At 45.0% G+C, this 23,159-nt stretch overlaps 1 protein-coding gene across 2 annotated transcripts in view; it reads left to right on the top strand.

Moving 5' to 3' along the window:
* Window positions 1–23,159, top strand: part of CSE1L (chromosome segregation 1 like) — a 296,982-nt gene that overhangs the window by 234,408 nt on the left and 39,415 nt on the right. For both annotated transcript variants that reach the window (XM_069243443.1, XM_069243444.1), the window contains 3 exons: window positions 500–585; window positions 983–1,064; window positions 1,512–1,658. In XM_069243443.1, coding sequence (XP_069099544.1) covers window positions 500–585; window positions 983–1,064; window positions 1,512–1,658 — 315 coding nt within the window. The remainder of the gene's footprint in view (window positions 1–499; window positions 586–982; window positions 1,065–1,511; window positions 1,659–23,159) is intronic.

Raw genomic sequence — 23,159 nt, 5'->3', positions numbered from 1 at the left:
CTTCCTAGAATAATTACTACTTGGTCTTGCTACCCCTGCAGAATCCAGTGCCTAAAGGGGATTACTAGGTTATCTATTTGGAATGCAATAAAATTGGTAGTACCGGTACACCATTGGTAAATGATGTTCACACATGACTTCCCAGTAACCGGTCACTGTTTCTTGAATTTAGTGACTAGACACACATATGGTTCACATATGTTCTAGAAGTAAACCTTTTTAATATATCAATATAGTTCCTAAGATGATGGATATACAAGTTCATACATAAGTATCCAGTGATTTACTGTAAACATTAATATACTGTGCATGCTTGATTCTTAAGATTAGGCCAATGAGGTTAAAACTAAAGGATGCCTTCATAATCACCAAGTAGCTACGGAACATCTTGGCCCACATAAAATGAGAGAAACATGCATTTCATTATGGCAAAAAGACTGTTACTTGAATTATGGAAGTATTTACAACTAATGTTTTATGTTTTTCCGCACACCTCTAGTGAATCAGTTGACCCATACAGAAAACAAATATTCATTTTGCTTTTTCAAAGACTTCAAAATTCCAAAACAACAAAGTTCATCAAGAGTAAGTAATTTACTTGTATGTGTCCTCTGAAGTTGTTTTTAAAACATTCTTTAATTCCATCACTTGTCTAAAAGTACTAGTTGTTGGCTGTAGTGTGCCAGGACAAATGGCTTTGAACCAGTTGTGTAGTATCTTGTCACGTTAGACTGCACAGGATGACACTGTATACAGTGGGTGTCTAGATTCTTTGTATACAATTTCAAGCTTGTTTTTGGTGTAGTGTAAGCCAATCTAGCATGAATTACCTGCAGTAGGAGATCTGTTTATTGAACCATTTTAGGAATAAAAAGGGAGGGATTGTAAACGTCCTTGTTTTTGTTGAATAGTATTTGGTCTTGCACAGTTTAGAGATTATTTGAGAACACTTCCTGATATCAGTTTTTGTCTCTCTTGTTAGGTTTCTTAGTCTTTATTAACTTGTACTGCATAAAGTATGGAGCAATAGCACTCCAGGAAATGTTTGACAGCATCCAGCCAAAGTAAGTAGTAGAACTAATGTTTCTGTTGTAGTTTGTTATTGAACTTCAAATCTACCCAAGCTCTTTATTATTCCAAATCCCTTTCAACACGAATGTAAACCTGCATGAGGCAGCAGAAAAAGCATTTGTGTTGATTTTGCCTGGTTAATCCAGTATGTTATCAATGTTAAATTTTCATTTGCACATAAATCACAAGGAATTGTTAATTTTCCTGCAGGAAGTTTTGACCCACGCTTATTCCTATTATCAACAACTAAGTCTTGACCAGCTGGGTGTTCGATTCTTATAAGTGCTTGGCATTGGGAATTCTTTTCCCCAGTGACTGCTTTCTTCTTTGACTGCCACCACAACTTAACAATTCAACTTTGCACTTTTTATTTTTTAATAATGTTCATTGCTCTTTCAAAAGTAAAGCTTGTTTAATATTCATATTTTTCTTCAAACCAGAATGTTCGGAATGGTTCTGGAGAAAATAGTCATTCCTGAAGTACAGAAAGTATCTGGGCAGGTGGAAAAGAAAATCTGTGCAGTTGGGATCACAAAAGTTTTAACAGAATGCCCATCCTTGATGGATTCAGAGTACACTAAGCTTTGGTAAGAATATTCCTTTTTCGTTGGATAGGTGGTAAATGTGCTAGTATAATTATAACTGATCTGTTTTTACGCATACTTCCTCTGGTTTAAAGCTGCCTGTGTCTTAAAATAGATTACCCTGCTGCTTTTAGTCCATAACATGTTGTTGTATATTGCTCTGGGAAATCTATCCCTTGTGTTAAACATTTGTCCTTTCTTGTTTTCTTCATATCTCCCATTTATTGATTTCTTTCTTCATTAAATAGAAAGAAGCAGGTATATACTGCATTTTGTGAGCCTGTAAACATTAGGCACACTTAAACTCTATGCAATACCCATATTCCACCCTTACTACATGTTCTTGGTGTTCCACTTATCAGTGTAGGGTGTTCTGGTGTCCTTTGTGTCTACAATTATAAAGGTTTAAGTAGCAGACTTATCCGTTCAATTACTCTTCAGAACTGGAAGTTTATGGTTGAGGTCCACTCCTAAAATAAATATTCTCAAAACCTCTGAATCAATTGGGAAATTACACAGCAAGTTAAGAATCAGCACTAGCAGTCCTAGAACTGTTTCCCATACCAAGTTACTTATTGGGGGAGAGATGGAAAAATGAGTTCTTCTGGCTGTTAAGCTTTTAGCTTCATATTTATCATGGACATCTAGTATTGAATTTCCATAATGGAGGAGATAACCTTCTCAAGCTTTTGCAGCATTGACTTCAATGTATACTTTGGTATGATTTGCCTGCTTTAGAATTGAGATACTATTTTGTGTTAGCACATAACTTATTGGTTCCATATAGAGCTTAAAGACCGGATTGGTGGTGATGGAACACTCATGCACTCAACAAGGGACTTGGATAGGGTTGGAGAAAGAATTTGCTAATTCCGTATTTTGTGTTCTTTCAGAAAGATAGGCTCTGAACCATTTGAGCACTCTACCTTCAAACCCTCGTCTGTTTTTTTTTTTTTAGGATTTTGAATTGGGTATTTTCATCAACAGTAACAAAGGCTGCAGATTGAGGAGTACAGGGCAAGTGAAATTTCTTCATTGAGGAAAATGAGTCATCCATAGTTTTGAGAATTACCTTTCCTTCTTTGCACAATTGCATTGAACTTACTACCTACCACTCACGGCTCTGTTTATTTTCTTGTATTTATTTTATTTAGCACAAAATCAGCATGATTAACTGGATTTTACCTCTTGCTGGTCCCCTTAGTTATGCTGGTTTTAGACCTTTAACTTTACCCCTGGTAACCACTACTTAAGTGCCTGTGCTCCCCTTTCAACATTTTTCAGTTGGCACATTTGTAACTGGTATATTCAACTTGCCTAAACGTTGCTAGTTTTTAATACAAACTGTACCCAGTCCAAGTTAAATGCTGCTATCGGACTGCAGCACCTACTGTGCCATCGACTATAGTGACAGTGCAAAACTTTGTAGGTGGTGGTGAAGTGTAGTCCTGAGGTGGATTGGGACATTAAAGATTGTTGGAAGGCAAAAATGTTGACCAGCACAATCCTGGTTGCTGTAGCCAACCCACGATCCATTGCTGTCAGCCTTAAATCACACGTAGGGCTCGCTCTTTTGCCACCAGTTAATATCATTGTCACTTTATACTTCTTGGCACCATTCCTCCTTAAAACTTTAAAGTCATAGCACTTGTTCCCTTTATTGGATTTTTGTCATTGTTTATTAAATGTTACTATTTTTCTAATTCGATTTGGAATTGCTATTGTTTTGCATTTTGACTTTATTATTGTTTAAGTACTGCATAGATACTGTACACATTGCTCTAAGTTAAGCCTGTCTACTCTGGGCCATAGCTAACAGGCGGTTGAGCGAATGGTAATTTCTGATACTATCTACAACCTCAGGAGAGCTATTGCTAAATTTATAGCTCTAATCTGATGTCTGGGTAAATTCAAGAGTTGAGAATCTGTGGGTAGATAAAGTATCAACCAAAAAGATCAATGCCAAAGGTAAGTAACTGTCTGGACACTTCTTTCTGCAGATTCCTCATATTGTGAGTATTTCAGAGGCATCAGACTGCATCCAGAGACTTTTAGAGCTGTGCTAAAGCACACCTGTAGGTGGTGTTGTGTAACTCCTTGCTGATGTAGCAAACCCCCCATCTATTAACATGCAGGAGAATTGCTCCAACAGTTTACGGAGTCCTTCTGACACGTGGGGAATATTGACATGGTGTGGAATGTGCCCCGCCTTTGTGTGCGTGCCTCTTAGCAATGTATATCAAACCTTGGACAGCCTGGTAACACCTCCCTTTGCCTGTGACATGCCAGCTTTAACAATATATATTTCTGCAGAAAACTACAGCAATTTAATTTATACTAAACCGCAGTGCAGTATTAAGTGTAGAAAAGTGCAATACAAGTTTTTAAAGAAATTAATTTGAATCCCTGCTGTAACAGCAGAAACAAATAGAAGGAAAGGTGCCTGCCAGGTGCATTTGCCGTACACAAAATACACTGTTACTTTAAGAGCCATAAGCTCTCATTTTCCAGTATGAACTGTACTGGCTCAGTTCCGCTCAGGCTCTATTCGGTTTCCACCTCGTGCTGACTGAATCTCTGAACACTTCTGGTTTTAAAAAACCTTTGTTTTTCTAAGGATTTTTCTTCAGAAATACATTTTTTCGTCTCTTGAAGACTTTAACATCTTCACTACATTTTATCATTTTCAGTAATATTTTTTCCTTCAAAAATGCTTTCACTTTTTGTGAAATGCCTGTCTCGTGGGAAGAAAAGGATTGCTTCTGACCCACATAGCCTGTGTGTGGTCTATCTACTCAATTCTCTTTCTGTAATATTTTTGGTTAAAATATGACAGAGCCCTCTAGGACAGAGACACAATTCACCTTGGAGGGAAGCTGGAAGTGATCATAGCTGCAGGAGAGTGGGAAAAAACTGAGAAAAGTAGGTGCTCTCTACTGCTCCAGCATCTTCCCATGAAAAGGACACCAACAGACCTACAAATAAAAGAAAAAGCTCTGTTAACTACTACTAGTCAGTCTTGATATGACACATACACATCATTGTCTCCACCTGCTTCTCTACATTCATCTCCTTTTGATATTTTAATGTTTCAAGACATTCTTATCAGAGGGGCAGCAAAATTAAACATTCAATTAAAAGTCCCATGTACAAGTATCTCGATCACCCCAGAGTCTCTGCTGCCAAGGTCTTCAAGACAGACCTTTCCAATAGTTCCAGGAGTTACATAACTGGAAGAGGGAAAATTCTTTACTACAGCCGCTTTAAAGTCATCACCATCAAGACTTCTAAATAAATATAAGGCGGCTGAACAGGAAACAGTTGTTCTAAAACAATAACATAAGACGGATTCAGTTATAGTTTCAGCAGTCAGGACGAAACATCCTTTCAGCTCCTGAAACATCAGTCCCTTCTAAGAGAGAAAGCAAGCAAATGGATGCTGTGGGAAGAAACATATGTTGTACCTATGCCCCAACCCTCAAAACAACTGTTGATTTTCCCCTAGAAGGGAGATATGACCGTGCTTTTTGGGAATCTTTGCAGAAATTTGCAAATGTCGTACCTAAGGAAGGGAAACAAGTTTTCATTAAAATTCTGAAAGAATAACATTGTTTCCAATGAAGTTATTAGTGTTGCTGTAAATGCAGCGGATTTGCTGGCTATGAAAATTTGTCTTGCCATCTTCATCCGGAGCTCTTCCTGGCTTTGGCTTTCCACCTTTAAAACTAGATTTTTAAAAAATCTGCCAGCCTTTTTCCTTTTTGGTCCTCATACGAATGAAGCAACGGAGAGGGTGAAGGTTTGGACTTTTAAAGTGGGGGTATTAGAAAAGAAAACGTTTTTAACGGTCTCTGTTCTGTTGCTGAGATTCCAGACAGTATCAGAGAAAGAACATCAGCAAACCCAATCAAGAATATAATATTGAGACGGACAACAAGTCTAAAAAATCTTACGGACTCCACTCAGGGAAAAATCCTGCTCTCAAAATAACAAGCAATGAGTCCAACATTCTGTGTTCTCTGTTTGCCGCTCTTGTTGGATGGAACACTACAGGAAAATTACAACAGGCAAATAGGTTTTACAAAATATGCAGGGTGGCTGCATCATCCAGTTCAAACTATCATCACCATTATTTCCTCTGAAAAGGGCTTCTCAACATCAGCTACCCCAGCTCAAATTGTAGATTTCACCACAACTTCAAAAACTAGGCAATAGAACCAGTCCCTCCTGCACAACGTGCAAAAGATACTTTTTGGTACCCAAGAAAGGCCAGGCAAGAATGCCAACCAATATTGAATCTCAGATAGCCAACAAATATGTAAAATGTCAAAAAATCTGAATCTATCCCCAACTAATGATAGTGATTATATGTGCTCGCTAGATCAATAAGATTCCAGTTGCAGTGAAATACAAAGAAATTCTGATTTCTAATCAACAGAACCCCTTATCCGATAGATACTTCTTGTTGGAGATTCCTTACCTTTGAATTTCCCTCAGGGGGTCAGACTTGATCCGGAGAATTTTGTGCAGTACCCCACGCGTCAGATGATGTCGATCTGCTCTGCGTCCATCGTTGGCGCCAGATATGATGTCAAAGTTCCTATATAGATGCCCCCCGGCATGTTGGCATCAGTTCTTTTCTTTCCATGCCAGCAAGCACCAATTCGAAGAGAGCCATTTTCTCACTGGCTTTTTTCGACTTTTTGTTGAAGAATTTTCGAGTGTTCTACTCCTGGTGCATTGAGGATGTCATCAAGAAAGACCAGCTTCCGCCCTATGAACCAGAAGTCATGCTTCAAGTGTCGGGCCGTGCATCTGAAGGCTTTGAGGGAGCGGTCCCTAAAGCTGATGGCGACCTGGCTTGACTCCGCAGATCGAGGTCTCTGTCAAGAGTAAGGTCCTGGGATCAGTTGCAGAGTCCACTATAGTCTTCATTCAACTCCATGCCCTCTGGGAGATCGGGTAAGTCAAGGTACAAGAAGTCATCGAAGCTTTCTTCGGCTTCTTGTCAGCCAACGAGGGAGCTTAGACATTCTAGGGAGCCTGGACAGTCTGCACCTCCCCAAGTTGTCAGGAGCCGGAGTGACCCCTGCCCAACTCAGAGTTTTATGAGGCCTTGCATCTAATTTTTGGGCGGTGTGACACTGGTGGAGCGCCTGCGGAGTCGGAAGGGGCTCCTTGTTTCACGCTCGCAGCTTCGACCTTCCCCCAACGCTCACAGCACTGTCCGCTCTGCTCACACAGGCAGCACCATCCCCATCATAATCCTCTACTCTGACTCTGAGCCGGATGCTTTCTCCCACTGCTGTGGATACGGAGGAGCGAACTTCCTACTCTGTGGTGGTGAGAAGGGCAGCTGAGGTCCAGGACCTTGAGTTGCCCTTGGTGACCATCGGGACTAATCTCCTGACAGAGATGCTACAACTGGGAGCTTCCACCCAAGAACCCATGCTCACGTTTAATGAGGCACTGGCTAAGAAGGAACACCTTGAGAGTTTGCATGCTCATTCTACCAGAGCTAAAGCTGTTCTGTCCTGCAGGACTTTCTAGTGTGAATTTGATTTGCAGACCCTCCTCTGGGGGTGGTATTGCTTTGGTATATATTAAAAAGGTAAGAAACCTGCAGTTAGAAGTCTTCGTCAAATGAACAAGTTACTTGCCTTCGGCAACACCATATTTGGTAAACACAATATCTAGCTGCAGATTCTTTACCGACCCACCCATCCTCCCTGCTCTGCGTAATGACTTAGAGGGGCAGTGACTTTCTTTTCAGGGCCTTAGTTTTAATGCTTAGTCAATTTCTTCATGGCTCCGCGATTCTGGTGTGGAAAGTTGTCGGGGGAAAAAAACTGACGTCCGCGCGCCTGGGTGGTGCCTACATAGGGCCTACATAGGGCCTGCAACAGCCTATCGGGCGTGGAAGACATCTAACATGGAGCCGATCAACACCACCTAATGGCACACAGGGGTGTTGCTCATGAAAATCTTCTGGATCCGGGCTGGTGCCTGGGGAGATTAAAGGTATGAATCTGCAGCTAGATATTGTCTACCTGATAAGGCCTTACCGAATGTAAGTACCTTGTTCATTAGGATGACTGACTCATCAAAGGCACTTAACTCGAGTTCATGTTGCACTATTTTCTCTCAACAGTTTCACTACTGGTCTACTTGCTTGGGATATTCAATCAGTCATTCCAAAATCTCATGTAAACCCTTCCCAATGTTTCTTGTTCATTGGGACAGTACTGAATACTTTCTTGATTCCAGTCTTCCCTCCTTCACTGACGGTCCAGGTCATTTAAAACATGGTTCCAGTGTTTTGGGGTGAGTTAAGTACCTGTCTTTCAGGTTCTGTTTGCTCACTCTGTTGGCTACTTGCATCCTCCTTGGCACTCCTGCACATTGGCACATGAAGGCTTTTCAGTGGTACCTCTGCAGGCAGTAGTTCCAAATTCAGGTAAACTTGATGGAATCCCATACCTCTCAAAATCATAAAACTTTTACTAGAACTGCAGGTTGTAAAACCCGAATAATGTACTCAACCCAATTGTAATGTACTTTACCTGTAAACAGGTCTCAAATTGTGTTATCTTAGGCAAATAGTTTACAAAGTCGCCTTTTTCGTCATTCTCACATATGATTGCACCTTCAAATATGTGAGCTCAGCATTTCTGCAGTACAAAAAAACCCTCTTGTTTGATTTAAGTTGACTAAAGTTTTCTATATGTATCACAAGAATCTAGCCCACATATAGGGGGCATATGACTTGTGACTGACTTTTAGTTTACTAATAGCATTTCCATCAGAGCAGGAGTGTTTCTCAGTTTGTTTAAACACTCACCATTAAAAAAAAATGTATTACTAAACCATGATGTGGTAGCATACTGTCATCTACACACAATTTCCAAGAAATGTCCAAAAACCTTTCCACTAACTTGCAGCTTTACTGATAAAACTATATAGTATATTAACAATCTGTGAAAATTAGGTTTCAGAAAACATATCCTTTGCGCATCAACACGGAAAGTATTTTGATTTGTTTTCATCCTATTAAAATATATTTTTTTCATCTCACAGAAATATGTTTGTAGAGTTGACTTAGTCATTTAAATGTTTTGTGCTAAGAAAACCTGACCTCCTGTAGCCTTTTATTTCTCATTCTAAACAGCAGGTCAGACCCGTTCACCTTACAAAATCCTGGAACTTTGCAGTCAGAAGGAAAATTAACTGTAAGAGACAAATTGACTTTTGACCTCTACCTGTGAACACAGAGCAAATGTAACATACAAGAACAAGATTTAAAGGCATATTTTATTGCCCTCCACTTCTTGACTAAACAGAGCACCTGTTCTTTGTCCACTCCCCCCATGGAGCGAGCAAGTCCTAAAAATAGCTCGACCTGATCAAATATGCGAGTGGTTGAGTAGATTTTTCGAGCCCTGAATCCACTGTGATTTCAGAGCACACTGCAGCAGTCTTGAGTGAGACCATTCTGTTCTGTCCCCTTTGAATGGTGACTACGTCAGTGATGGAGACCTTCACTTTCAGGTGAAGTGCACTTGGAGATTGGAGGCCTTTGGCCTCTTGAAGAGCAGAGATTGGAAATCATGCCTTCTTGAATTGAGGGCTATCAGGTTGGCAGTCAGAGCTTTTCCTCCTACCCTTAGAGATCAGTCGGCCCAGTTATTGACAGCCAACACAACCACACTGACGTATCTCAACAAATACAGGGTTGAGTGGGGTCTCAGGTTCTCTGTCTGGACCCTGAGGCTCTGGACTAGGCCACATAAACTCAATCAGTGGCTGGTGGCCAATCAATGGGCTGGATCCTTTTACACCTCAGCTACCAGCCTGAATCTGTGCCATCCTGCCAACCACAGGTGGTGCCTGGTCAAGGATCTCTTTGCTTTTTAGGGCATACTTCAGGTTCACTGATTTGCCACTCAAGACAGCACTCGCTGCCTGCAATTCTGTGCCCTCCAGTATCCGTTGCAGGGAGCCTTATTTGGTGGTGGTGGTCGGTTTCAGTTGACTGAAGTTTCTGCCTCTCTTTTCCTCCCATGCTCTTGATTCCTTTGAAGATTTGCTACGACTAGGCCCAAGTAATTCTCATCTCCCTGAACTGGCTAAAGCAAGGTGTAGAACACAGACCTATGGCACCTCACCGTAGCAATGCATCTTCTACTGCTCAGAGAACCTCTGTTGTCCCAATCAGGAGGACAGATTCTGCACACCTTGCTTCAGAGCCTACTTCTTCATGCGAGAAGATTGAGCGGCACAATCTTGAGCCCCTTTCAGCTTCCACCAGAAGTAGTAGATGTGGTGTTTTGGGATGCTGCCCCTCTACCAAATGTGTCTACTTGGGGAGGTGGAACAAATCTGTTTCCTGCTGCATTGAAATAGCAATGGACCCTCTTAAAGCTTCCCTGTCCAAAGTACTAGAAGTTTGCTGCATGAATCATTTCTGGATTCACATGCTGTGCATTATTCTGCCATCTAGCAGTTGGAGTGGGTCCTGAATGCTGTCCTTGTCCTTTTTGTGTGTGTTTTTTCCCCATTTTTTTTAATGTGTACATCATTGATTTTGCCTATTTGGCTACTGGCCTTGCAATGGTGATGTCAGCCATATCATCTAGAATTGTTTATTTTTCTTCAGATGCTTTTTTTCCACCACTGGGTCTGGATACATGGACATGTGCTTCGAATCCATGGACAAGAAAAAAGCTTTTCTCTATGAACAAAATGATGGAAAGAGTCCACCGGGAAGGGAAAGAATGACAGCAATAGAAGCCAAGGGAGGCCTCAGATAGACATCGGATGGTTTCCTCTTTACCTCAGAACAACACACATGGGGCATCGAAAATGTGGGCCAAAGAATGTAAAGTGGGTATGGAACACACCCCTTTCGATACCTGCCTTAAGTGCCACCACAAATTTGCCAAGAAAGACAGCCGCAGAGTCTGTAACCTCTCCCTGCTGAGAGGCCATCAAGCGGAGGGCTGCGGAGCCTGCGCAGCATTCCAAGCAAAGACACTGAAATTGACACAAACCAAGGTGGGCACCGTCTTGGTGCAGAACCCATTCAACTCCTCGACAGCAATGAGGAGGCACTGAGCTGGCACACGTGCACATCTCTGAAACAAAGTAGCCTGTCAACGTCAAATTCCAGACCTCTGAAGAGGGCCGCACAGGAAGGATGTACACACCAGGTAGCAACACCACGCCCAGGTTCCGTGGTGGAAAGAGGAAGAGTCACTGGTCCATATAGTTCAAAATTGACCTCAAAGCAGAAGGGTTATTGTGAGCAGGGGAGAGAGAAAAAGCCTTGTCAACTCCCACGCATCCGCTCCGAAAAAGAAGACATCCATTGTTAATGTCAAAGAAAAGACTGTCGAAAGGGGAAAAAGAGGCTTGAGGACATCTGAAATTCAAGTGATACAAAATCCCTACTTGAGGGAAAGCACACACCGAACCAGAGACGGATCTGGCAGAATTGGAGCTGCTGTTAACCCCAGAGCCGGCAGAAGAACCAGAGGAGTAAGTGTACTCCTACACATAAAGCAATGAAGAACAGTGTGATACCCAGATGTTCGTCATCAAAGAGCCGATGGATGAAGAATGGCAAGGCATCTAGGTAGGCTCCCTGGAAGAGGTCTTCAACACACATCCATCAAGACCGTTCCAACCAGACATCACTGCCTATGACACTGTCATCAGGAGAGCAGCAGAGAAATATGGAGTAACGTTGGAGGAAAAACAAGGTGAAGCCTCCTTGCTAGAGACACTTATCACCTCAAAGGATGAATCAATACCATCCCATTGTTGTGTAGCCATTTTAGCTGTAGTTTCATGTTATTTTAGCATACTAGGCCTGTCGCTGTGTACTTTAACCTAGATATATTTTATTTAGTTTTGTTTTATTATTTTAATATTAGGCACATTGCCTTGTTTTATTTTCTCTATCTAGCTGTTCTTCGCCTAGGTCAGCACTATGTTCTTAAACAAGACATTTCTTTCACTCTGTACTTTTCTTAAGGCTGAAGTAAGATAGGTTGCCGGCAAAAGTGGTACGCTTTGTCTCCAATGTTCACAGTACAAAACACACTCTTAAGTGGGGATCCTTTCTTGTAACATCCGATGTTTTATTATAAAAACACTACTTTGACCCAGGTACGTTAGAGGGAGATTCCAGCGTGATGACCACGACTGTAGGCTGCTGGCAGATTACTTCGCTGCAGCTGCTTATGTAGACTACAGGCCACTTGCTCGGGTATGAGGGATGATGTCTCCCCAGGGGGAACCTGAAAGGCTGAATTAGAGCTTAACATGCTGCGCTTTAACATAGTTTAGGTAGGAACTATCTCTACCAATCTTAGTGACAGTATGGTAGCGTTATTGTGTTTTACTCTCCTCGTCTTATTGTGCTTCATTATCCTAGTTATTGCAATACATGCTTTAATATCTAAGATGCAGTTACGTCAATAAAACCTTGTTGAATTTCCTCTGCCTCTGATTTTCCTTGCACATGTGAGACTAATGTAACAGAGAAACAGATGAGATATGAGTGACCACGATTCCCCTGAGGAGACATGTATGTCATGTGCCCGTTTGCCCCAATCAACCCTGCTCTTGGGTGGAGATGAGGCACTGCTAGTTAGCCGGAACAAAGCCGGATTAGGACGACAGGTGTCACATGGTGCGGGATCAGACTCAGTACCTCGCAGTACTGGTGATTCTGCAGCCAAATCCAGTAGTCTCATTAGGATAGTGAGAACCTGTGCGACACCATGCTACCAAGCATCATCTACCGGGTTCATGAGAGCCAGTTTCAGTTAAAGTGTTAACCGCCGGTGTTGAATAGAAATGTAAGCAGTCATCTCAGGACCCAGTTTACATCAGTGAGCACAGTCAAGGCAGACTTAATTATAGTCACAACAACCGGAATGAGAGCCAACCTTCTAGGGACCGCGGGATCCCTACCAGACAGAGAAAGTAAGCACCTGGAGATGGCAGATAGAAAGATTGAGCGCTCAGAGGCAACACAGTGGTGCATAGCTAACTCCATTGCACTCCGTAACAGACATGGACACCAGCAATGGAAGAAATTGAAGATCTATGGCAACACTCGACAGATTAATACAAAAAAGGGCAAAATGTGTTGCAGAAGGCAAAAATATTGAAACCTGTGTAAAGTCTGCATTGGACACAGCAGACACTGCCAGCAGGCAGCTTGGTTACAGGTTTCACTGTGAAAAGATGTGTGGCTGAGGGTGTAGGGCCGTAAACCTACGGCACAACCAGTAGTGAGTAACATTCCATTCACTGGAAAGAAACTCTTAAGAACCTCAGTGGATGAGGCTCTACAAAGCATGTAGGACAATGAGATTGCAAATGTGATGGGCATGCTACAATTCAGGGGAGGTGGTTTCTAGCAGTACCCAAGCATGCACCAACAGCCTTTTCGGGGTTGAGCAAGGTCAGAGGGATCAGCCCCAAGGGGGTGGGAGCAGAACCTTCAAACCAGTGACCACACTTGGGGGGTGATTCTTTCATCACTGGAGCTCCATCTGTAGGAGATTGGCTCAGTATATGGTGTACCCCCTATCCAGGAGGGTGTAAAGCAGTTCCAAATACCACACAGGCCAGTCAGTGAATTACACAAGAAAGAACCGCACCAGAGTTAGAAAAATATTGTGGTACTTATTATAACACAAACACTAAAATAACTTTGGTTTATCTCCTAACTGGAGATATGAACATACAAAATATACCCGGAAACAGGTAAGTACAGGCATAACATCACATGAGCCCCTATGGGGAGGCCAAACCATATACTAAGAAAATGGAATATGAAAGTCACTACCACCCAAGGACCCTCAGGACTGGGGAAGCACTGAAACACCAAAGAAAAGTAGATAGTATTCACCAGCTACCTGTGTGCAGAAATGTTACCCTGGGTTACGTGGTCATAGGATAACGTGGGGAACTCGCGGTTAGAGGTTTCGTGTTTTAGGACCCATACCAGAGGAGCCTGAAGAAACCCGCTGGGACAAGGAAGGATCGAGAGTGCCCCCACACGTGAATACCCAAAGAAGTGGAGTACCTACGCCAGGGAGGCCAGGTGCATAGGGGTGAATTTGTGTCGGAACCTCCTGTTGAAGTCATTGGGGACCTCTGTTGTCCAGCTGCTGTCGAGACCCATGGAACAGTTCGGTGGAACTGGGGTATGGATTCTGGAAGATTAGGACTTAAAGAAAGAAGGGACAGACTCCAGACCATCAGGAGGTGCCCTGATGGTGCAGGAGGGCAATGCCCACCTTTCTTGGGGATGCTTTCCTGATGGACGGTGCGTGAAGAAGTGCAGCTGTGGAGTCCAGGTGATGCAGGAGGATTCCAGGAGTTGTCCATGAGCTGTCCCATGCCTTTTGGCTGATTGCCGAGGGGTCAGTGGTCAGCAAATGCAAAAAAAGTGTTGCAGTGTGTGTTGCAGGATTTGGGAACCAGCAAGGTCCAGGAGACTCAGCCTTTGCAGGTAAATCAGGGCCATCCTTCAGCAAACAGGAGAGCCAGCAGGAAGAGTTGGAGGACCCCCATAACCCCACCCCAGGAATGTCACCTAGCTGGTCTAACCAGTCAGATGCTCCCAGAGGCCTCTGCTCATCTTAGTTCCAAGATGGCAGAATCAAGTGGCCACCTGGTAGAGCTCTTGGCACCTCTCAGAGGAGGAGCTGGATTGGGAGGTGGTCACTCCCAGTCCTTTGTGTGGTTTCTCGCCAGAGCATGAGCTGGAGGTTCCTGCAGTGGAGCAAACCACTTTCTGCAAGGAGGGCACCAAATGTGCACTTCAAAGCAGTCTGGTGGCACCCAGAGGCACCCACACGCAAGTCCAGACGCTTATTTCTAGAGGATAGAAGTAACACCTCTCCTCTACAGGAAATCCTTTGTTTTGCCTTGCCCTGGCTGAGTTAGGCTCAGCAACAGGACGGCAGAACAGTGTCTGGGGTCAGAGGCAGCACAGGCTTGCATGCAGACCCTGTAAGGCTGAACAGGCAGACATGGGGGATCCCGTAGAGAACCCCCCCAAGTACATGGTATCATGCAGCTAACACTGGCATCAGTGTAGTTGCATGATTCCGACATTTTTTTATATCAAACATGCTTTGGTTCGATGAAGCCATTAGGTAGTTGGACATCTTGTGTTGACCAGTGTCTACTACATACTATAATATGGCTTCCCTGCACTTACAAAGCCCAGAAGGTGGGGTCTAGTGTGCCAATTCCCTGGGCACCTAAGTACCATATACTTGGGACTTAGAGGGGTACACCAGTATGCCAATTGTGGGGCTTAAAAGTAATGTGCCAACTAAATTTAGAGGCGAGAACTCTGACACTGGGGTCCTGGTTAGCAGGATCTCAGTGTAGTGCAGTCAAAACATCCTTGACACAAGGCAAAAAGTGGGAGTCAGTATGTCAGAAAGATCCTACTTTCCTACATCACCCCCTCCCAAATGAAAGAGGATAAGGCTTATTGCTGTTCAGTGAGGCTATCTGCAAAGACTACCCCATCCACTGAACCATCAACAGGGTTGTGGGAGAGGAGATCAGGGAGAGGGTCACTCTCTTCCTGTCCCTCATCAGTGGCCATGAGCAAGCTCATGTCACCCTTGTCAAAATAAGGTTTCAGGTAGTTCACATGAAGCACCCAGTGGGGGCTTCTTAGTGTGCCCGGTTCCACCAAGTAGGTGACCTTACCCTTTTCAACAATTGTGTGGGGGCCACACCACTTCTGTTGTAGTGCTCTGGGGGGCCACAGGCTCCCGAACCGGCACTTTCTGCCCTGGCTGATAAACAGCACAGCCTTTTTTTCATGCCACAACTTTTGACGTTCTTGGCAGGCCTCAAGGTTTTTAGTGTCCTGCATTATTTACTCAGCCATACATGACTGCAAACCCAGCACATAGTCCACAATGTCTAGTTTGGGAGGTTTGAGAGGTTGCGCTCATCCCTCCGTCACAAGGCAAAGAGTACCCCTAACTGGATGCCCAAACAGAAGTTCACGTGGACTGTAGCCCACTCCCTTCTGTGGAACCTACCTGTAGGCAAATAGGAGGCAAGGTAGCAGGACATCCCATCTTCTCCTGAGTTTTTCAGAGAGTCCCATGATCATACCTTTGAGATTTTTGTTGAATCTTTCAATAACCCATTTCCTTGTGGATTATGGGCGGTGAATTTATAAGTTACACCATAATCCTTCCACATTGCTTTCAGGTAGCCAAACAGCAAGTTTGCACCTCTGCTGACTCCACCTCCTTAGAAAATCTCACCTTAGAAAAGATTCCCAGGAGGGTCTCGGCCACTGCAGGAGCTGTAGTGGTCCTAAGGGGAATGGCTTCTGGCTACCTGGTGGCATAGTCCACCACCACCAGAGTAAATCTGTTCCCAGAGTCTGTGGAAGTGTCTAAGGGACCAACAATGTCAATCCCTTCCCTCTCAGAGAACCCCCAACCACTGGTAGTGGGATTGAGGGACCCCTTGTAGTGCCCCCTGATTTACTACTAGCTTGGCAGGTGACACAGGAGTGACAACTCCTTGGTGTCTTCAGGCATGTGGGGCCAGTGAAAGTGTGGAGCAAGTCTGTCCCAAGTCTTGCTTTGCCCAAAATGTCCTGCAAGGGGTATGTCCTGTGCCAGAGTCAATAGAAAGTGTGACAAGCTGGCCTGGCTTGTAGTGGGTACCAGAGGTACTTACACCAGGTCCAGTGATCCACCTTAGTGAAATGTAGGCAGTGTCTAGCAGCTTAGGCGGTCTAGGGGTAGCTGTAGCAGAACAGCCAAGGCTGAACTAGGAGATATGCAAAGCTCTTGCAATACCACAATAGTCACACAGTACCTGTACACAAGAAAAGACCATAATCAGTGGTACCAAAAATAAAGTTACTTTATTTTGGTGACACAAGGCCAAAATATCTTGGAGGCTATACTCCCTCTGGAGGTAAGTATTATACACAATATATACACTAATAACCAAAGTCAGTTAAGTAAACAGTCATAAAATAGTGCAGATAGTGAAAAACACAATAGGTTGTAATGGGCATAGGGGCAACACAAACCATATACTAAAATAGTGGAATGCGAATGTTGGTTTCCCCCTAAGCAAATATAGTGTGTAGAGGGGCGCTGGGAGTGTAAGAAAACACCAAAGGTAAGTAAAATACCCCAGCCCAGAAAAACAGGAGTAAAGTACAGCAAGTTTCCTCAGAACACACTAGGAGTCATAGTAAAGGATTTTGCCAAAACCGGGCAAGACTGCAAGACATCAATGATGGATTCCTGGACCTGAAGACCTGTGGATAGAAGAGACCAAGTCCAGAAGTTGATGAAGAGTCCAGGAAGAACAAGAGCCCCTGCTAACCCTGATGAAGGTGCAAAAGTGAATCCTCCGGTTAGAAGAGAAGAGCAGAAATACACCAAAGAAGACAGCTGCAGGTTCCTGCTTGGTGCAGGAGATGTCCCACATAGAGTCGTTGGATGCAGGCTGGTTTTCGTCGTTGAATTCCGCAAACAATCCTTGGCTCACACATGTTGCGGTTGGCGGGAAGAGACGCTACCTGGGCCCAGGAGGGACCTGGGTGCCTCAACTCAGACTGAGGAGACAGAGGGGGCTCTCATTACTTGAGAGAACCCTAAGAAGACCAGATAGCACCCACAGGAGTCCCAGAACACGGGGCAAAAGAGTTGCAGAATGCGGTCGTCGCAGCACTACACAAAGGGATCCCACGCCGCCGGCGAACAACTCGGGGAGCTGAGCGTCGCATGATAGAGTGCTGGGGACCTGGGCTACGCTGTGCACGAAGGATTTCTGGAAGAAGTGCACAGAAGCCCAAGGAGCTGCAAAACACGCAGTGGCACGGGGAGGCAAGCCCTTACTTCCACCAAATTTGGACAGCTGGACCTTTGGACAGTCAGGATCACTGCGGTCCACCACCTGTGTTTCAGGGATCACGTTCCTCGACAGGAGAGGAGTCCCAGAGTACTGGTTGTTGCAGAGAGGTGCCTGCTAAAGCAGGGAAGTGACTCTGTCACTCCACTGGAGATTCCTTCGGTCCTTCTGGTTCAGTATGAAGACAGGCAGTCCTTAGAGCGTGCACAACCTGGAAACTGTTGCTGGCTGGAGCTGAGGTTGCAGGGTCACAGTAGCCTTCTTGGGTACTTTGTCTGCGGTTGATCCGATGGTCAGAAGCTGAAGCAGAGGAGTCCTGGTGGAGTCTTGCAAACCGAATCGGAGGAAACACGCAGAGGAGCGACCCTAAATATCCCTGAGAGGGGTGTTGGCTACCTACCCAGGTATGCACCTGTCAGGAGGGGTCTCTGACGTCACCTGCTGGCACTGGCCACTCAGATGCTCCCAGAGGGTCACCACACCTTGAAATCCGAGATGGCTAATGCCAGGGACACTCTTGAGCTGCTCAATCCCCAGGAGGACAGAAACCTGTCTGTGAATTGGCAGCAGCAGGGGCTGCAGTTGAAACCTCACCAAGCTGGTTTGGCAGTACTGGGGTTCCATGGTGGAGCCCCCAGGGTGCATGGAATTGGAACCCCAATACCACAATTGGATTGGGGGTACAATTTCTCAATCTTAGAACCCTCACTTGGCTGTTTTCGGGGTTACTATTGTGGAGCTACATATATGTATTGACATGTGTTGCTTGCTTATAATGGTGTCCCCGTACTCACGAATTCCGGGAAATAGGTCCTGGACAACGTGGGGGCACCTTTGCTAGTGCAAGGGTGCCGTCACACGCAGTAACTTTGCACCTAGCCTTCAGTAACTGAAGGTTAGACATATAGGTGACTTGTAAGTCACCTGGTGCAGTGAAAATGCCTGTGAAATAGTGGGTGCACTATTTCACTCAGGCTGCAGTGGCAGTCCTGAAGGAGTGTTAGTATGAGCTCTTTATGGGTGGCAAAAGAAATGCTGCAGCCCATAAGGATCTCCTGGAACCCCAGTGCCCTTGGTACCTAGGTACCATATACTAGGGACTTATAAGGGGGTGGGGTCCAGTGGGCTAATCTGGATTGGAAACTAGAGTATACTAGAATATAGTGACATATTTGGAGAGAGCAAGAGCATAAGCACTGGAGTTCTGGGTAGAATTAGTAGTGTTCCTCCCTGACCCTTGAGTCTAGCACTGCCACCATGGGGTTCTAAACCCAAATTCTTCCTTTCTCACTCCACCTCGAAGACTTTCTTTTCAAGGACCAGGTGCTCCCTTTTTAACTTGAGTTTTGCCTTCACAAGTTTGAGCAAGTGGTACCCCTTATCTAAAGCTACCTCCTCAGAGTTATTGGATTGGGTGATAGCATAGGATGCTGAGGAGAGTGAGGATAAAGATGAGCAGGATCTGTTCCTTGTTGTAACCATTTGTACCAACCCATGGGGAGAACAAATGGACCTACCCTTGAGACCCCCACTCTCCTGTACTATCAGTACTTCCCCTTACAGGCCCAGGGTTGTCCTCAAGGATCTCTTCTGAGTCCTCCTGGGCATGTTTAGAGTGAGAGCTTTAAATACAGGGTACTTCTCCAACTCTAGGAGGTCATCCCTCACACGTTAGTGCACCTGCCCTTCAGGATTCTGGAGGTCATACTGAATGAACATCTCAAGGAGATGAGGTTTAGTAGGGTGACTACCTGTCTTCCGTTTCCTAGCTCTACACAGGGTCCTAAGTTACTAGACCTGAAGGACACTGTACCTAGACTCCAGAGTCTGGTCAGCTTATCAACTGGAGATATGGCTCTAGTGTAGTGTGTACCTACAACTACCCTAATGTTCTAAACATTTAAGGGACTGGAGAAAGGGCTATGCTAGACCCCTGACGCACATTCCCAAACATTTAAGAAAAATACCAATTTGCATAAAGTACAGTATGTACCTAGGTCAGCAGTGGTTCTTGTGCAAACTCACTTATGACCAAGTGGTAAAGCAATGCAAGTCTTTATTCCATTGCTGCCACCAATGTAGGAGGCTGGCTCAGTATATGGTATTCACCTGTAAGTGAGGCACCTTGTACTGAGTCCAGGCAATCCTTAGTGATACTGTAAGAGGTTCTAGAAAACCAGTGCTCTCAAAAGGTAGCTGTGGAGAGCATGTAAGGCTTATCCAGGAGGGTGTGAAGCAGTTGCAAATACCACACAGGTCAGTCAGTGAAGTACACACAAAGAACCACACCAGTGTTAGAAAATACTGTGGTATTATAACACAATCACTAAATTAACTTTGGTATATCTCCTGGCTGGAGATATGAACCTACAAATATACTCAAACAGGTAAGTATAGGCATAAAGTAAGATGGGGCCCCTATGGGGAGGCCAAACCATATACCAAGAAAATGGAATGTGCAAATCCCTACCAATCCAAATTACCACTAAGGAAACTGCGGACTGGGTAAGCACTGGAATACCGAAGGTAAGTAGATGGGATTCTCCATGAGCTTGTGTGCAGAGATGTTACCTCGGGTTAGGTGTTCATAGGATAACATAAGGAAGTTGTGGTTGGAGTTTTCGTGTTTTAGGACTCTGAGGAACCCCGTTAGGACAAGAAAGGTTTGAGAGTACGCCCGCCCGTTGATATCCAGAAAAGTGGAGTACCTACACCAGGAAGCCCAGCTGCACAGAGTGAAGCTGTGTCCGAACCCCTGTTGTCCAGCTGCTGTCAAGACCCATGAACCAGATCAGTGGAACCCAGGCGTCGATTATGGAAAATGAGGGTCTAAGGAAAGAGGGTACAGAGTCCAGACCACCTGGAGGTTCCAGGCTGTGCAGGAGGGCAATACCTACTCTTCGTGGAGATGCTTTCCTGTTGGACAGTGGTTGAAGAACTGCAGCTGTGGAGTCAAGGCTATGCAGGGGGATCCCAGGAGTCGCCCACAAGCTGTCCCACGCCGGTCGTCTGATTGCAAAGAGGTCAGTGGTCAGCAGAACCATCAACAAGCCTTGGCAAATGCAGGAACATTTTGCAGGGTATTGCAGAATTTTTGAACCAACAAGGTTCGGGAGACTGCCTTTCCACGTAAGTCAGGGCCAGCAAGCAGGAGAGCAGGCAGGACTCATTGGAGCCCCCACGAGGACCCTCTGGCAACAGGCACAGGGAATCGCAGAGAACCCTCAGGGGCACAGCAAAGAGGGATGCCAATGTTGCAGGGAGGATGTCATTCATGGAGCTGTGTGATGCTGGGGCTTCTTGGAGCTAGGAGTTCTTTGGACTGAAGAGCAGAAACCTTGGAAATGACAATCTGATGCGGTGCACAGGATTTCCAGTCAAGCAGCTCTGATGAGGATCACAGATTTCTCAGAAGCAGAGAACATAGGTCAGACCTTTGGAAAGCCACAGAACCACCACCTGTGTTGTAGGGCCTTGAGAGTCCGTGGGACAGCAGGATCCACAAACCGGTTGTCAATGCTGAGGTGCTTGTGGATGCAGGGGAGTGACTCCTTCATTCCAAGGAAGATTTCTTCTTGCTTTCCTAAGTGCAGGGAGAATCTTCATGCTCTGGAGGATGCACAACTACAAAGGTTTCAGAGTCCTTGAAACGCACGGGGTCAAAGTTGCAGTAGGAGCCCTCCTACTAGGTGCAGTCTTGTTTTGGGTCCCAGTGAAGTCCAGCTGTGGTTCCAGTGTCCAGGTTGCAGAAGTGTTTTGCAGAGAGTCTTCAGACGGTTCCAGAGACAAATCCACAGGCACATTTAGAGTTCCACCCTCAGAGGAGCCCTTAAGTAGCCCAGGAAGGGAGGGTTGGACACTTAAGGCAGTGACCCACCTATTGGGGGGGGGGGGGGGGGGGAGGGGTCAGGGCTCAGGGATGTTTCCCAGCTGGACTAACCAGTCAGATGCTCCCAGGGGTCTCGGCCCATCTTGGAAATAAGATGGCAGAATCACGTGTCCACCTGGTAGAGCTCTGGGAACCTCCCTGGGGAGGACCTGGACAGGGGGTTGTGTGGTTTCCTGCCAGAGCAGGAGCTGGGTGTTACTGCGCTGGAGTAAATTGGTTTATGTATGGAGGGCACCAAATTTTCCCTTCAGAGCAGTCTGGTGGTGCTCAGAGGAACCCCCAGCTCAGACCCTGCAAGGCTGAACAGGCAGACATGGGGGAATCCCCTAGGGAACTCCTAGAGTACATGGCATCCCACAACTAACACTGGAATCAGTGTAGTTACACAATTGCAACATGTTTTGATACCAAATATGCCTAGGTTGGGTGAAGCAGTCCGTGTTGACCAGTGTCCATTAAATTCATTAATCTGGCTTCCCTGCACTCACAAAACCAAGAAAATTGGGTCTAGCGGTTTGTAGGGGCACCTCTGCTCATGCAGGGGTGCACTCACACTTTGAACCATGCACCCTGCCCTTGGGGAGTTAAGACCTTCCTTAGGGATGACTTATAGGGTCAGAGACTAATGACCATTATATGAGGTAATCCTTATATCTGGAGTGAGGGGTGGTTGAACCGTTTCACACAGGCACACAGGCTGCAATGGCAGGCCTGTAGTCAGTTTGCATGGGCCCCCATGGGTGGCATAATACATGCTGCAGCCCATATGGGGGTGGGGGGTTGCCTTGTGTACCAATGCCCTGTGTACCCAAGTACCATATACTAGAGACTTACAGGGGTACACTAGTATTATAATTGTGGGGTGTAAAAGGTATATGCCAACTAAATTTAGGGGCAAGAACACAAACACTATGGGGCCCTGGTTAGCAGGATGGCACTGTACTGCAGGTAAAACACACAGACACCAGGCAAAAATTGGGGGTAATTGTGTCAAAGATTCTACTTTCCTGCACCATCACCTCCAGCAAGTGGATCCTAAACATTATCTGTCCTGAATATTGTATCAAACTGCAAAGCAGCCTCTAAACATAAAACCAAGAGCAAAATCAGTCAACCTGAAAGAACAAAGATACCTCAGAGAAGAGGTCCACGACCTATTGTAATACATGTAATAGGAGTCCCAACTAGTGAGAAAGGACAGGCTGTTTACTCTATTTCCAGGTGACAAAAGCCCAAGACCGGTCTTAGACCTTAGGCCTTAAACAGGTACATCAAGACACAAAACTTCAAGAGGTCATACTAGGCCTAAAGAAGGAAAACAGCACAGCAACCGTTAATTTCAAGGACACATACATACACATCCGAATAAACCAGAAATGCAAGAAATTTCTGAGATTCTTACCAGTTCATGGTGATGCCAATTGGCATAAAGGCAGCACCAAGAGTGTTCACTAAGCCGCTAGCTGCAGTAACAGCACATCTGAGGAGGAAAGAAATATCTCCCCATATATAGACGACCAGGCTATTAAAAGCAGAATCATTCATATAATGTCAGGAGAGTGTAAGGACCACAATGCAAACTTTGTTTAACTGAGGGGCTCCATAAACCAGGGCACATCACCACCTCAAAAAGAAAAGATCTATGTGATAGAGGCTTGTAGTTGCAGATTTTTTAC

This window comes from Pleurodeles waltl, chromosome 7, assembly GCF_031143425.1.
Source record: "Pleurodeles waltl isolate 20211129_DDA chromosome 7, aPleWal1.hap1.20221129, whole genome shotgun sequence".
In the NCBI taxonomy this organism is placed as follows: Eukaryota; Metazoa; Chordata; class Amphibia; order Caudata; family Salamandridae; genus Pleurodeles; species Pleurodeles waltl.
The sequence above is the reverse complement of the archived record's forward strand: the minus strand, read 5'-3'. Positions and strand labels throughout refer to the sequence as shown.